The 17,167-nt window shown below is 38.9% G+C and overlaps 1 protein-coding gene across 1 annotated transcript in view; it reads right to left on the bottom strand.

Moving 5' to 3' along the window:
- The window catches only part of LOC126754235 (cadherin-related tumor suppressor), a 267,652-nt gene that overhangs the window by 54,529 nt on the left and 195,956 nt on the right, over positions 1–17,167 (bottom strand). The window contains exons 2-4 of the mRNA XM_050466216.1: positions 11,626–11,934; positions 2,535–2,768; positions 233–434 (exon numbers count right to left, since the gene is read on the bottom strand). Of these exons, the coding sequence (XP_050322173.1) occupies positions 233–434; positions 2,535–2,768; positions 11,626–11,934 (745 nt within the window). The remainder of the gene's footprint in view (positions 1–232; positions 435–2,534; positions 2,769–11,625; positions 11,935–17,167) is intronic.

Raw genomic sequence — 17,167 nt, forward strand, 5'->3', positions numbered from 1 at the left:
AGCTACATTAATCGCAGAAGTGCACATATAATATTTTTGTTAAAGTGAAAAGCTCAACACCATGCCCGTTAAGAGTTCATTGTCCAAAATTTATACACCGGAGTTCAACTATTAATATAATATTTATTATAATATTTATCGCCTGTGTTGCTTATGAGAGATAGCTTTCTCACTGAGTTGTTGCAATTGTCAAATTTGTTGTTTTCAAATATATTACGCTTTTGTTGCTTACCTGAGTCAATATCTGTCGCAGTAACCGTTACAATCGGTGTGCCAATCGATACATTTTCATAGATCTCATTCGAATAGCTCATTGGATCGAATATGGGCGCATTATCATTCAAATCCAACACATTGCAATACACAGTCAATGTGGTGGAGAGACTGGGATGTCCATTATCTTGTGCCTGCACCACAAGTATATAATGTTGCACCTAGATAGATAGGAAAACGTAATTTGAAAAAGACATCTTAATAATTAATCAAAAAATATTGACATTTTGTTACATTGAAATATTAAATACACAAAATTTTGCTTTAGAAAAGTTTCTATACTTTTAATGCAGCATTTGAAATTAACCGAGGCAACTTTATTGTATGCTTTAAGGTGTGAAACTTCACCAATTAGTACATTTATCAACACTTTAGCTGGTTTGACAACTATATGCAAAACATTGCCTACTTTTCGGCGCAAAGTGTTAAAGGAAAAGCTCATACAGAACTTTATCAATCTATGTTTAATATAAATACATAAGATTTTCCTTTCAAAACTTCTATGGTATATATATTTAATTATTGAGTTTCGAATGCGCCTGGGGAAGCTTTAAGGAAGCTTTAGTGTAAGCTTTAAGGTGCGAAACTTCACTAATTAGTACATTCACAAGCACTTTAGCTGGTTTGACAACCACATGCAAAATATTGCCTACTTTTTAGCAGAGTTTTCAAACGCCTCGGAAACTTTAGTGTACGCTTTCAGGTATGAAACTTCACTAATTAAGCCATTTACCATTGTTTGACAAGCATATGCATATTATTGCCTAGTTTTAAGCGCAAAGTGTTAAAGAAAAAGCTCGTACAGAACTTTTTCAATCTAATGTATGATTAACTGTGTTTATTTAATATAGACAAGCTTTTCTTTTCAGAACTTCTATATATTTTTAATAACGGATTTTTGAATGCGCGTCGGGAAGCTTTAGTATAAGCTTTAAGGAAGCTTTAATGTAAGCTTTAAGGTATGAAACTTTACTAATTAAAACATTTACCAACACTTATATTGTTTCGTAAGCATATGCACAATATTGCGTACTTTTAGGCACAAAGTCTTGGAGCAAAAGGAAATTCAGAACTTTATTAGGCCAACATTAACTGTATTCGTTGAACTTTTTGTAAAAAAAAATTCTAAGAAAGTATTCACGAGAAAAATACGCGCGGCGACTTGCCGTTCTCTACCGAGTAGCGTCTACTATTAGAAGCTTTTCTTATAGTCGGAAGGAGCAGATATCGAAGCAAAAGTATATCTCGTGATTATGTGTCCCTCTAACTAATACACTACCACAGCTGCTCCTTCTAATTGCTATACAATTAATATACAGGGTGCGGCAGTCAATACTGCAATTATAAATAGCGCGCAGGAGCGTAGGAGTGGTGGGGGGCGAGCAGCCAAGGTCACCATTGTGTTGTCCTATTCATAGCATTTCAGTAGACATGGAGCCGTGGACTAAGCAACAACGTTCGTTTGCCGTGAAAGCTTTTTATCAAAGTGGTAGCTATGTAGCCGCTCGGCGTCGTTTCCGAACGCATTTTCAAATTAATCGCAATAGACCAGTGCCTTCGGTAAACGCAATAAAGTTGTGGGTCGAAAACTTTGAAAATATTGGTGAAACGACAAGAAAAAGAGGTGGCAGTGCGAGATCGGAGTTAACGGAGTTTTTCCAAACCGAGTGATTTCCCGCAATGGCCCGATTCCGTGGCCGCCCCGTTCACCAGACCTCACTGCGTGTGATTTTTTCTTGTGGGGTTATCTAAAAAGTAAAGTGTACGAAGAAAGACCTCATACTGTTGGTGAACTGAAGGCAAGAATCCGGCTAGAAATTGAGAGAATTCCTCAGCCTATGCTTCGTGATGTTATGAACAGCTTCGCAAATCGCCTGCGCGAATGCCGTGCACGGGAAGGCCGCCATCTTGCTGATGTTATTTTCAAACAGTGATTATTTTCAATGTTTCTTAAATGCTTTTTAATGTAGAAAAATATTTTATGAATATAATTTTGATATCTATGTCCGTGTTTTTTTTACACCTACTTCAAAAATGCGGGATTGACTGCCGCACCCTGTATTATTGTAAAAACTTAAAACTGCTTTAAACATGCATATTCAGCAAGCAAACTAAACGTGCGGTTTGCGAAAAATTAAAGCCAACGGTAGTTTTTCATGCCTCCTTTCGTACTATAGCAAAAAGTTAACCGCACTCGTATTTCGAAACTCAAAAACTCATTTTCAACATTTCAAAAACTTATTAACTGGCACATCACTCACCTCTTCATAATCCAAACGGGCTGTCAGTGTGAATACGCCCGTCTGCGGATTCAAACTAAATACATCGTTGGCCCAATCCGAGATGACGGTATATGAGACTAGCGCATTATCGCCCAAATCCGGATCGGTGGCGGCGATAATGCCCACTTGATAGCCACGTGGGGCGTTTTCGGGTATGTCAAAAGAGTAAACAGGTTCATCGAAAATCGGTGGGTTATCATTGGTGTCGGTGACCTGTAAGTGAAAAGGAAGAGCAAAAAATATAAGTATATATGTATATAAGATTATGTGAGTATGTAATATGAAATCAAATGCAAAATAAAAAATAAATACAATAATAAATAAGAATTTTTTTATTAGCAGGGCTGATGATGCAAGTATTTCTTTTTTTTAGTTCAAAGTGAGCACAAAAAGGCAGTAAGTCGATTAGTTACAATAGCAATTACCCGTCTGAAGAACAATAAAGCGGTGGGTGGCGGCGAAGAACTATTAAGGAGCACGCATCAGCTTCTTTTTAGAATATGATCTGACGAAAGCATGTCTAACGATTGGAATTTAAGTGCGTTCTGCCCAAGTCACAAAAAGGAAGACCCCACAATCTTCGCCAACTACCGTGGGATAAGCCTCCTCAACATCGCATATAAAGTTCTATCGAGTGTACTGCGTAAAAGATTAAAGCCAACCATCAACAAACTGATTGGACCTTATCAGTGCTATTCGTTGCAGTCGAAGTATGTGGGTGGTAAGTGGGTTTTGTTATTTTTCATATTCATAATTTTTTAATTTTTCATATATTTTTTAATTTTTTTTTTTTTTTTAATTTTCACATTTTTTTTAGTTTATTTCTGCTAAAAAAGTTTTTTTTTTGTATTTGTTCATGTATATTTTAAATTTTTTTTATATTTTTTATATTTTTTTTTGGTATATTTTATAGTTATTTTAATTTTTTCATATTTTTTTATTAACTGTTTAAATTTTTCATACATTTTAGGTATTTTTTATTTTTCATAATTTTTTAGTTTTTTCATTTTATTTTTTTGTCATATTTGTCAAATTTTTTAGATATTCTTTTAACTTTTTTATATTAATCTTTTCTTATTTTTTATATTTTAGGTAGATTTTATAATTATTTTGGTTTTTAATATTTTTATTTTTTCTTTAAATTTTTTTTCATATTTTTTAAATTTTCTTAATATTTATTTCTGCTAAAAATAATATGCGTCTGGCGCATTCTACGCAAATGCATTCGAAAACGCATTTTAATTTTGCTTTGGTTAATTTTATTTTGATTTTTATTGTTGTTGTTTTTCTTTTTTAAATACCATCCGATGCATTTAAATGCGTTTAAAAGGTGGAAACAGCTGTCAGTTCTTATTCATATCACGAATGCACTGGAGACAGCCCGGCAGGAGGCCAACAGGCAGAGAACTGGCGCACAAATAAAAACAGGCTAAGCACCAGATACATGTATATGTACAGACATACAGACACGCAGAAAAGAATCATACATAGCGAAAGCTGCATAATGCAAACAGCAATATTAAGACACACACACACATATGCATATGTATGGCGGTGATTTTGCGCAAGGGCAGCTAAAGTACTATAAATATGTAATAATATATGTATGTCAGTATGTACGTATGGCTGCATGTATATGTGTATGAGTCCGTGTTAGTATCTACACACATATGTATGCATGCATATATGTATTTATGTATGTCTGCATGTCTATATGCGCGCTGTTATGCCAAGGATCGACATGTGTACACGCTGTTGAGAGGCGTCTGACAAGTATGACGTTTTATTAAAATACACCACAAACACACACACACACATCTAAAGTACTTACGGTTAAGTATAAATGTGTATAAATAGCGACAATAAGCGAATACGAAATTACACTGCAAAAAAAATATATAAAAAAATTTTAAATCAGCATCAGCAAATTAATTGTTCGCATTAAAAATCTCGCTTCCCAAAAATAGCAGAAAAAGCACTTCGCTTGCCGCCTTTTCACCTGCCGCCGCTGCGGTCTTCGTCACCGATGCGCTGTAATGCCACAAAATGGCCTGCAAAGTGTGAATAAAGCGACCTTAATATATATTGTTATTGTTGTTGTGTTGTATTTGCCAGCGACTGGACTGCCAGTCGAGCGGCGGCAATACGAAAGTGTTAAATAAGTAGGTAAGGTATAATAAAAACGGCTGCCGCCGTCAGCGGCGCAGTTCGTGTCATTCAATGGTGGCAAATAAATTTTAAATTTTACTTTTGTCGCTGCGAATGCATTACATTTACTGCCATTACTTTATACGAGTACATTTATTGATATGTATGCATGCCGGTGCTTGCAAATATTTCCATGCCAAGGCGAGGCGGGAAGCGTCTGCGCAAAAATATTGGCATTTTTAGAGGTTTATAAGTGCAGGCACTTCAGGGCTGGACAAGGCTTATGGCACGGTGTGCGCCGGTCGGTGTGCTGCCGGACATGGCAAATTATTAACACACATATATTGCACAATAATTACTTGCCACTATGCAAACATATGTGTACACACAGACATGTGAGCTTGCAAGTGGCATTTGACGAGCAGCTCTAGCTGGGCTCCACTATGAGGACACATTGTCAACTCACCTTGGCTGGCAGATCAGCGACTGTTTGAGAATATACTAATACAGAGGCACATATATACAGAGGCAAAGGCACAGAGCCACACAGGCTTAAAGACACAGAGATACACAGACACAGAGAACCAGCCACAGCGACACACAGACAGCCGCTCATAGTTGCAAGCAGAAAACAGTGAAAAAACAGACTTTGAAGGTGTCTTCATAATGCAGTGACTTTTACTGTGTCACAGCGCATCATTTAAGGGAAGAATAATCTCGCTTTTAAGTGATGCGGAGAGACCTTGAAAATTAAAAGCAGCAACAAGCGAAGGCAGCAACCGACAGCAATGTCACAATGTGCCTACTACTTTGTATTTATAAAGCTGTGCTGCTGTTCAGATGGCCGACCAAACACCGGCATATGAACAGCAGTGAACAGCAGCCGGCAGTTGGTTGGCCGACGTGTCGCTTGGTCAATAAGTTAGCCATTCAAGCGCGCTGCTACCTCGAGTCAAGCTACACTCTAGTGCAGGCAGCTGATGTGTATATTTATGCTTTGCATGTTGTTGTTGCGCGCCTGCTTATAAGGTGTGCGGCGCAGCCATGTTGCAAGGCGATATATATGTACATATATACAAGTACATACATGTGTGCAACATAGCTGACCATGTTGGTCACATGCGACAGGGATGCCCTAACCTGGTAGGTAACAGACCAAGTCAAAGAGCAGCTGAGCTGAGCGCATGAATTTTAGCGAAATACAAAAGGCAAATAAATGATTTGCTAGAAAAGGTGCGAATTTCTGAAATTCCTTGGCATGTTTTAGGGTTCCGTGCGAAATTTTCAACAAGTGCTAGTCTATAAAAGATATTGCACGTTTCATAACGTTGGCAGGCGGGGTTTCAGTGTAATTGAAAAAACACGCAGTTCTCAAGAAATTTAGTTTAGATATTTAAAAGGCAAGCTAATGGCATTTATAGGCGATAATAATGATTTTCAAAGAAATGTCGCAATGCGTATATAAAAAACTAAACGTAAAATGGTCGTTTGCGCTTTGAAGAAAGCTTTGATGCTCACAGAGATATTGCGGGATTGTTGAGTTTTCCTAAACATTCATTTAAGCGGCTTTAGGAAGTTAAGAAGGAAACACTTTAACTTCGGTTGCATCTGTAAAGCTGTAATACCCTTGAAAAAGACAAAATTATACCTTCTTCCATACAAGCACTAGCTTTCGATCGGCCACTTGTATGGCAGTTATATGCTGTAGCTGTTGCTGTTGCATCTGTAAAGCTGTAATACCCTTGAAAAAGACAAAATTATACCTTCTTCCAAACAAGCACTAGCTTTCGATCGGCCACTTGTATGGCAGTTATATGCTGTAGTGTGAGAAAAGGACGTGTGCGAAATTCCAGATCGATATCTCAAAAACTGAGAAACTAGTTCCCGTATGTGTACATAGACAGAACGGACACGGCTAACTGGACTCTTATTGATCATTTATAAATATATTTCATAGGGTCTTTGAAGTTTCTTTATCGGGGTATAAAAGCCTATCGTAAAAAGCTTTTAGGGAAGCTTTTAACCTCTCAAAGATATTACGAGGGTTATTGAGCTCTTCTAAGCATGAAGCAATGCGGCTTTAGAAAATAGAAAGTCAGAGAGAGAGAAAGAGAAAACCCAAATTCAGGTTACCAGAAAACTTTCTCGATGTGGCGGGGACTTTTGAGTTCTTCCAAACATCAGGCAATGCGACTTTGCAAAACTAAAAATTATAGAGAGAGAGAGACAGAGCAGTTCAGAAAGTACAAGTAGAAGTTATTAGAAAAATTATGACTATAAAGTTCATCGTAAAAAGCCTTCGGGAAAGCTTCTAAGCTCTCGTATATTTTATGGATGTTTTAGTTCCTACAAACATGAAGCAGTGCGACTTTGCAAAACTAAAAATCATAGTGGGAGAGAGAGAGAACAGTTCAGAAAATCCAAGTTAAGGTTATCAAAATAATTTTCTCGATTTGATGTTGAATGATATAGAATGGCCCTGCTTAACATGGCGACTATCAGTTTTATGAGGCAGGCCAATGTCCCCTCCTTAAGGTGCATAACTATTGTACTCTCGAGCTCCAGTAAATATGTCGGAGTTATCCTTCTTAAAAACTTATATAAAGACAACACAAAGGCTTCCGAAGCCCTTCATAAAACAACCATTGCATCAAATGGGGTTAACGACTTAACATGTTCTATTGGCTCTACAAAAGCGTCATCCGCCTAACGTACGATAATATGGTGGCATTATCGAAACTTCTAGAGCAGGTGCAACGGGTCTACTCGCTAGGGATTACTGTCGCAATGAAAATTACATCAAGAAGGCTGTGGAGGTTATGCTCCACATCCGGTTAATACATAAAAGTGAAGTATGAGGGCAATACTTACGACCAGCCAATTCATAATTTTAGGATATTGGAGCTAGACGCGTCGTCACTACAGGCATGGTATCATATTGTTAATGAACTCGGTCTAAGCTGGCAGAGAAGAGGAGACCCACGAGGAAATGAATACAACGTTTTCATTTCCCATTAGAAAAGATTGGACCAATGATTTTTAGTCGACAATTCCAACGGAAAAATCTACATATTATTTGACGGATCAAAAGATAAAATTGGAACAGAAGAGGTCCCTTCTACAGTAATCCATACTCAGCAGACAGCTTCAAACTTAACTCCTTCAGGCCGAACTTGTGTGCATAGAAGGATATGAAAAGGCAGCTGGCTCGCTCGAGCGCTGCTGGGGACTAGCTTGTCTGGACCATTCGGCTGCTTCAAGGATTGTTTGAAGCAATGGACACCTTAGATCTTGGAAAAGCAGCAATGCAGGGCATACCAAAAATTTACTTTGGGGTAATGTAGATAGTCAGTTTTTTTCCAAATCAACTCAGTTGCTGGATAAGGCTTAACTTGGTTACCACGCGGGAGCACTAATGACGGCCTAAGTGAGACAGCCAGCAGTCTGGCGCTCAACCCAAGCTCTATCAACCAATTAACCATTCAAACAAAACTACAGATCCTACGTTTGATAATATTCAAAACTGATGTCTAATTGCTACTCAAAAATAAAAATAAACTGAAAGATGATTGATAGAAGGAACTCCATATAGTTTTTCAAATATTTTTCATTGTGGTATATGAACGTATAGTCTCAACAGATCTTTTAAGGAGAAGCTTCTTACCAATATTTGATAGAGTTCACAAATGATTCATATTCGAACTGTGCGTATTTTGGAAAGTTTTAAGGTTATAAAGTTTGGTATAAATATTTTGGTTGTTTGGTATGAATAGTTTGGTTGTTTGGTATAAATTGTTTGGATATTTGGTATAAATATTTTGGTTGTTTGGTATGAATAGTTTGGTTGTTTGGTATAAATAGTTTGGTTGTTTGGTGTAAATGGCAAAATTTGGTGCTGTGCCAAGAAAGAAAACAAGTTTACAAGTCCAGCACAGGACAAATCAAACTCCAAAGCTCACTTCAGCTTGTTCGCAGAAAAATTTGTGCAAAATTTCTTTCCCGCAACCAATTTACAATCTTTTTCACATTTCATGCTTCATCAAAGCAACAAAGACCCTACTATTTTTGTTAGTGTATGCTTGGAGTAGCGCTAATATGTAATATGATGATGATATGCCAAAGTAAACGTGTTATAAACACTTCAGTAGGCACCACTTCGACGTCACATAAGCAACAACAACATATACAACATGTATGTATGTATATAGTAAGGAAGGCGAGACAGCAAAAGCGCTGCGAAATATTTAGCAGGCAGTCCAAACATTTTGTCAAAGTGAACAAATTGCGCCAAGACTCATTTCATGGTTGTGGGAGAGAGTTAACGGCATAAAATGAGTGAAATTTAAAATGTTTTTGACACAAAGCAACATGATAAAGAAAAAAGCATACAAAAAAAGAATGTAGAAAATGCTACAAAACCAACTGTCAAAGCTTTCCTGGAAGTTAGTACCTAATGCATACAAAAACACACACACACCTAAGCTATTTACTAACATTCTCTCGTCTCAATTTTGTTAGAACGAACACGATTGCTTTATTCATCATTTGCTTTCGCTATTCGCTTTAACTTAGTTTGGTTTGCAGCATTTGTTGTTGCTATTGTATTGTAATCCATATTCTGATTTTATCCTCGAATCACATTTTTCAAGCTTTTTTTTAGTTTATTTAAAAAGAGCTCAAGTTCTATAACAAAAATGCCACGCCATTCTCACTTTACTGCTCATACCGCCACCTCCCTTCCTCGACTCGTCTGTGTGCGCAAGCGTTGAAGTATTCCAAGTTTGCCGCCGCCAAGAGGCAAGTATCGGCTGCTTCGCTTCACTCTTTTGCCATACGTTTTGGTTGCTTATTTGTTGCTGCTCGTTGCTCGTTTTTGGCTCTGCGAACCAAAATTCCGAAACTAACCATAAGCAAGGCTCCGGTATGTGTTTGCATGCCGCTGCTTAACTTAGGACATTGCAGCGCACATATAGAGCCCAGCTATTGCACTGGTGTTAAGTAAAAGGGAAGCGCATTCAAGTAATCATTGAGGCGTTTTTATTTAACACGTTGCGAGGCATCAAATTACCCCCTCAAAGAAAAGTGAAATACAAAAACGGAAAAAAACGAAAACAAAAAACCCAAGAAACACTTACTTATATACAAGAAGCAAAAACAAAAAAAAAACTTAATAAATAAGAAAAAGCAAATCTAGAGGAAGTAAAAAGGCGCAAAAGGCAGTTTGTTTTGCAATGAAGTCGCGGTGTAACAAATATCGAGCACGAAAATCTCGACAAAGCACTGCGAAAAAAATTTGCTAAAAATTCGAGCGAAAAATTCTTGCAAGCTATTGAATACGGATGATTTTTAAATTAGTAAATCGACGTTAACAGCAAGCGATTTGAGCTTTTTTATGAAAATTTCATCAAAAATTCTAAGATTAAGAATAATTTATATCTCGATATTCTAAATTAGTTATTGGAGTCTTACTTTAAAAGCTTCATTAAAATCTCTAAAACCTCCATGAAGATGAAAAGTATAACAATAAGAAAGACTTATATGTCGATATTCTAAAAAAGTTATTTAAGTCTCAGTTTATTAGTTTGATTAAAAGATGAAAAATGTATACCTTGATATTAAAAAAAAATATTTGAGCTTTCTTGAAGGTTTGACTCAAATATCAAAAAGATCCAAGAAAAATAGTTCTTATTTTGAGACTTTGAAAGTTTCATTAAAAGCTCTAAAAGCCCATTTTAAGAAAATTATTTGGGCTTTGAAAGCTATACAAAGTTAAAATAATATTCTTAAAATGAGCTTTAAGAGCTTTTAATAAAATAGCTTTATAGTATTTAAAGCTCAATAGCTTTCAAATAAATTATTTGAGCCTACTTCGTAATTTTGATTTAAAGAAGTAAACGCTTAAAAGACTCCAAGAAGAAGAAAAGTCTATTATCGAGGCTTTAAATAAATTATTTCTACCTTATTTGAAAGTTCCACTAAAAGCTCCGTGAGGGTAATTATTTTTGCCTTACTTGGAATTTTGCCTTACTTTGTTTCATTAAAAGCTCCAAGCGGATAATTATTTTTGATTTACTTTGAAAGTTTCAGTAAAAGCTATGGGAGGAAAAATATTTTATCATTTAGAAGAAAAAGAAAATCAAATTATTGGCGCTTACTTTAAAAGCTTGATTCAAAGCCTTAAAAGCTCAAAAAGCTACTTTCTGAAACATTTTTTAAATCCCAAACCTTTATATAACTATTTTTTTTATTTTATCCCAAGTGTTTTATTAAAAGCTTAAAATAGAAAAACTCATCTAAAAGCTCCAAGAAGAAGAAAAGTTTATACCTCGATATTTTGAGCAAATTATTTGAGTTTATTTTAAAGGTTTGATATAATACGAAAAGCTCAAAAAGCTCCAAACAGAAGAAAAATGTAAATTTTAAGACTCCTAATAAAACATTTCAACTTTATCTTAAAGCTTTCCTCAAAAGTTTTAAGTAGAAGAAATCATCAGATTAGATCAGAAATAAACTTTTGGATATTTATAAGCAACCTAACTCTAAATCTTGTAAACTTTCATGTGTAAAGCAGACTATAACTTTGATACAGATTTATCTAAGGAATCGCCATAATCTTGGCGATAGGAAAAAAAAAAGGTGACAGAAAGATAAATGAGAAGCATAGAGAACGTTTTTCACGACAGTCGGGTCCACGCTACAGGAACGGACCCTGATTTTTATTCTGCCAAGCACTTTCAACTCGGCAGAATTCCGCCGCTACAACAACAAGAGAAGCATATAAGCATGAGTTAATATTACGGAAAGGAAAATATAGAGCTTTTTAGATGAGATTTCGGTGTTTGAAGCATATGACAAATTTGATAAAATGATACTAAATGATATTTTAACTTCTGTTCTAATTCTTTCGCTAACCGAAACTTACCAAAACGTCTGCTGTCGTATCGGTGCTTTGCACACCATCCGCTACACGCAACTGCAACACATATTTATCCTTCAACTCACGATCGAGCGCATCTTTCAAGTACAGCCGCCCGGTCTCAGGTTCCAACAGAAACTTTTCGTCATCACCGCCAATCAGGCTAAAGGTGAGCGAGCCCAACGTATCGGGATCGGAGGCGCGTATGGTGGCGATAAGATGACCAGCGCCCAAGTCTTCGCTGACATTGAAAGAGAGCGGCGTGTCACGAAACACAGGCGGGCTGTCGTTCTTGTCCAACACGCGGACGCTGACCTGCAAGCGAGATGATACGATTGAGTAATGCAAATAAAATCAAGAAAGGAAATAAACTGTATAATAATGTAACAAATATGACAATAAATTATAGAGAGCTTAAGACTAGACTTGTGAGATTATTTGAATTAATTTGTGGCGCGTTGTAAACGTAAATCGTTATTAAGTGTGGCATTAACACGTTATCAAAGCTAATAAACTGAATTGGCATATATATTAGAAGTAATAGTTGCATACGAGTAGGAACATGTGTATATGCATGTATATGTATATGTGTGGTATATTTGTGCCTGTTTGAGTGCGTGGTTGTGTGCGCATGCGCGCAGTGCCCGACACCATAATGACAATTCAATAAAATAATTAATTGTAATCATAACCATATATTGCATGTACGACTAACGCATTTTATCGCAACAACAACAGCAACAACAACATTGGCAACAACGCGCACAACAGCAGCATCAGCTACGATAACATTGCTTTACAAGTGCGCTGAGCAAAAAGCAGCTAAACACCAGTAACCTCCAGTTGTTGCAACAGGCAGAAAACATGCCTCCGCATACACGCACACGCACATGTGTGAGTGAGTGTGTGAGTGAGAAAGTGTTATGGCGGCCGAAGAGAGAGAGAGAGAGTAAGGAAAGAAGCATTTGTGTGGTGGAGCGGGTTTGCGTTGCACGCTGAAATGGTTGGCTGTTACAATAACAGCAATAACAACAAGTTTGCTGAACACAGCACGCTGTAGCTGGTAGCTGGTAGCAGACGAGTGCAACAACGCCAACACTTACACCGTTTACCAAGTGGCAGCTACATTTTTAATTCAATTAAACGCTGCTACAAAAAGGTGAGCTGCTGCTGCTGCTGCTGCTGCTGCTATCAACCATAAAATCACAGCCAATACAATTGCGGCGCGGCGCAAAAAAAGCACAGCTAAACGATGCGCACACACAGCCGCAAACACCAATATGTTGCTGCAACGTACGCCAAGCGCAACTATGTACGTGTGAGTGTAGTCAACAGCATGGGTGTGATGATGTGCAACATGCCAGATACAGGCTACGAGTGCAAGCCGCAACAAAACTTGGTAAAGAGAAAAGAAAAAAGAAGATGCAACGAGTAATAGAAGCGAGCTGGCGCTGTTTCTATGTTACTGACTGTGGCATGCAACATGCGTGCCTATTTCACAGCGTTGCAGCTGTGAGCGTACACCCTACAGGCCGCATCAAGCAGTCAGCGCGCGTAAGTTTGGCAGCTGAAGAGTCAGGCGCGTCGCAGCCGACTGCCAACTCCCCACTTCCGACTGCCGGCTGCCACGTTTAAGCAGTTGTGTGTATGCAGTAAAGTAGTTATAGCAACAAAGGTGCTGCACATGCGCGCATTATGCTGCGCTGCCTTGTGGCGAGTGCAAAAGTTTCACTCTGTGTTGAAAATTGTTATTGAAGTAATCATATAATTACGACTTTTTCAAGTCAAAGCGCGCTCGAAAAGGAAATAACTGCTTTGTGTGCGGCAGGCGTACATGGCTAACCGCTGCGAGAACCGCTTATGCTTAACTACAAGAAAAATAAAGAGTAGCTCGTTACAACAATAACAGTAGTGGGCTACAACAACAAGAGTAGCGCGCCACAATGAACAGAGCAGCGCGCCACATCAAGCGAAGTAGCGCAGTGCTTTAGTCAGCTATGTGCGTAGTCCGGCTTTGGCTCTAAGCGTAACGATAAGCTGTCTCTAAGCCAACGGCATCAGTTCCTTGCCATTGAGTCAGACCAACTGATAAATCTAAGCGTTGTGACACACTTGTAGCTGCTGTGAAACACAAACTCAAGCTACTTAAGTGCGGCATGGCCACTTGCTGGACTTGAAGTCACCGGTTATGCAACTCTGCTTTATTGTGCTAATGTGTGTGTGTGTGTACATATATGTGTAAGTAGATAAGTACATAAGTAATAATGCATATAAGCAACTGAAACATTAGTTTGTTTTGCTAGAGCTAAACGCTGACTGACTTAATTTTGTTTGGACAATTATACAAACCTTTACATTGAAAAATAATAGTTATCTGTCAGTATAGCAATATTTGTTAGGTTAGATTTTTATGCTTGTTGATATTTATAACAGAATAGATTTAGTTAAAAAATTTTATAATTTTTTTTAAGCCTCAGTTGTTGAACTATTTTTGCAGTACCCAATGTCCTTTAATTCAACAGGCCTCAGTTGTTGAAATCACCTCGTCATTCGTCAAAAATTTCGTCCAAGCAAGCAGTCCTTTGAGGTCTGAGAACAGGAAATTTTCACCGGAAGCCAAATCTGGGGTATGCGGTGAACGCGGAAACAATTCGAAGTCCACTTCATGAATTTTTGTCAACGTTATCACTGACACTGACATGTGACAGGGTACATTGTCTTGGTGTCTTTCCTTCAAATGTAGCCGTTTTGGGATATTTCGTGCTTCAAACGGTTCAATAACACTATGTAATAGTTGATGGTCCTTCCTTCCAAGGCAGTCAATAAAAACTATTCCATGCGCATCACAAAATACAGACGCCATAACCTCGCCAGACGACTATTGCATTTTTCCACGCTTTGGAGCGGGTTTATCGGATGACGGCCGATTGGGCTTCGGAGTGAAATAATGAATCCAATTGTCATCCATTGTCACATGTCGATCCAAGAACTCTTTTTTATTACGCTTGAACATCCCCAAACACTGCAACGAATCATCAACTCGTCGTTGGTTTTTGTCAAAAATGAGCTCACTTTGCACAAAACTTTCTCATACCTTACTATTCGTGCGCACCCCAAAAAAAATGCGGGAAAAATATCTAGAATACGCAGAGCAACTGCAACACACATTTATCGTACAACTCACGATCGAGCGCATCTTTCAAGTACAGCCACCCGTTCTCAGGGCTAATGAGCCGACAATATTGGGATCCGATGAGTCTTATACCGATAATGAAAGAGTGACGACTTTATTGTAAGGAATTTATTTTGAGTAAACAACTTTTAAACGAGAAGAGTTTCCTAAAAACAATATGCGAAGTATTGAATAATAGAACTTGATACGTGACACTTTGATCCTGTTGACAGACCAGATCATTCCGAATGATCAAACATTCGAACTTTAGCAATCCTTCAATTGTTCTGCTTTTAAAACGTCAATAGTTTATACGAATGCTGCTAAAGTACTATCATCGCCAATTTGACGCTTACTTTCTATACAGTGCTTACATTATTATATTTAATAAAGCCGCAGCAGTTTCGCGCTCTTTCAATTTCAAGTTACTTCACCTGAGCGATTGCGTGCGAAAATCACTTGAAAGTTGCATAAATCACATTTTCAAAAGTTTTCATTTGCAGCGTAGACCTCTCACCGCACCTCGCTGCTTGCCGCAGACAGCAGCTAAGACTAATATCTACGCATTTATGCTAGTGCAACAGCCGCCGTAACGTACGATCGCTGCAATGGATGTGCTGTTTGCTTGCCACTTTGACTCTGCACGCTGGCAGCTTAGCAATTCAGCGATCTAGCAGACGAGCACATGAAACATTTGCAGCGTTTATCATTAAAAACACATTTGCATGATACCACTTGCAAAATAATAAAATGGCAGACACTCATTAGGCGCAGTAGCAACCACTTGCTGTAGCATGAGCAAGCAGCAGCAAATGCCGCAGCGTTGCATCATCATCATCATCAGCAGACGCAGCAGCCGACAATTCGAGCTGGCATGAAAAAGTGGCAGAACGCAGATTTCACTAGCGGCAGTGATGCCACAGCTTGCTGCAACAATGCCGCGTTTGGCAGCAGTGGCATTGGTGGCAGCCGAAACATTAAAACTTGTCTCGCGGCTAAGTTCGCATTGCATATGATTATTATTATTAATTTTCATTGCCACTTGCGCGAACATTGGGGTGGCAGCCGCATTTTAAAGCAAACCTGCCACATTTTTTATTTCGTTAGTGCTGCGTGGCCAGCTTTCGGGAATTCCAGGCACAGCTGCGAAGAAACTCATTAGGCCACGCACTTCACCCCTTGCCACATACGCATGCGGCAACAACACCGCCGTTAGAACAAGGCATTTGCCACAGTGTGCAAACACAATAAAAACAACAATAAACACAAAAACAATGCAAATTGAATTAAAGCCAGCGCGGGCAGGGTTTGTGCGCTTGTGCGCCTGCTGCTTGCTGCTTGCCACCAGCGCGCCTAACGATTGCGACTTGTGACGAGCGCGCAGCTAATTGAATAAGCTGCGCTACACATGCAAACAACACATGCCACAGTATGTTGCCAATGTGTCGCGGTCAATGCTGCGCATGCGCACCCTTCTGCGCCTTGGCCAGCTGAGAGCCATCCGAGTCTGGGCTGTGTTTTTGGTTGGCTGACTGACTGACCGGTTTGCCGCTATGCACGCCATTAACCTTCTCAAATTCACAAATTCGCCAAACGCAAACGCCAAACGAAACGATCGGCAGTGATCACATCAGCGACCGAATAACAAGAATAAGTGACAGCACAGAGTAGTGAAGAAACGCAAAACAAAGCAAAAATGGCAGGCAGAGCTAAATTGAAAAGTCGCAAACGAAAAGAAAGCCGCAGCCAACGAAACAAACGAAAGACTTAAGCGACGAACGCCGCCGACACTGGTGCATGCAACGATTGCTTTGCCGAAGACACCGTAGTCACCGCGCCGCACGCCGCGCGCCTCGCCGGCATGTTGTGAGTGACAAGTTGGTTGACGCCCTAAAGTAATTTTTCATCTTGTTACCGTGTGGTCGCCAACATTAGTGCCGCAGCGCAGTTGCAACCACCACAAGCACACACACGCACACATATCCAGCGGAGCCATGGGCACACAAGTGCATTATTTGGCGGTCTGAGCATTTGTTTGCCACTTTTTGCGCATTTATTTTCGTATTCATTACTATCATTTGGACTTTTATTTGAACTGCTGCTCGGCGCGCACCACCCTTTTTACGTTATCGCCACTGCTCTAATTGATTTTTTATTGTGGCAAACACACACACACACATGGCAATGTATTTATGATACGGCATGCACATTAGCGGCCGCGGCGCTTTTAACAAGGTGGCGTCTTAAGCGCTGCTCGGCGGCGTTTTCGAGGCGATGTGTGTGATTACGTTATATGAGCGCTTGTTAATCTTGTTGCTGTGTGAGGTTTCGCTTCAAAATTGCGGTGCTGAAAAATCGTTTGATCTCGCGGGCTTA

This window comes from Bactrocera neohumeralis, chromosome 3 (genome assembly GCF_024586455.1).
Source record: "Bactrocera neohumeralis isolate Rockhampton chromosome 3, APGP_CSIRO_Bneo_wtdbg2-racon-allhic-juicebox.fasta_v2, whole genome shotgun sequence".
Taxonomy (NCBI): domain Eukaryota; kingdom Metazoa; phylum Arthropoda; class Insecta; order Diptera; family Tephritidae; genus Bactrocera; species Bactrocera neohumeralis.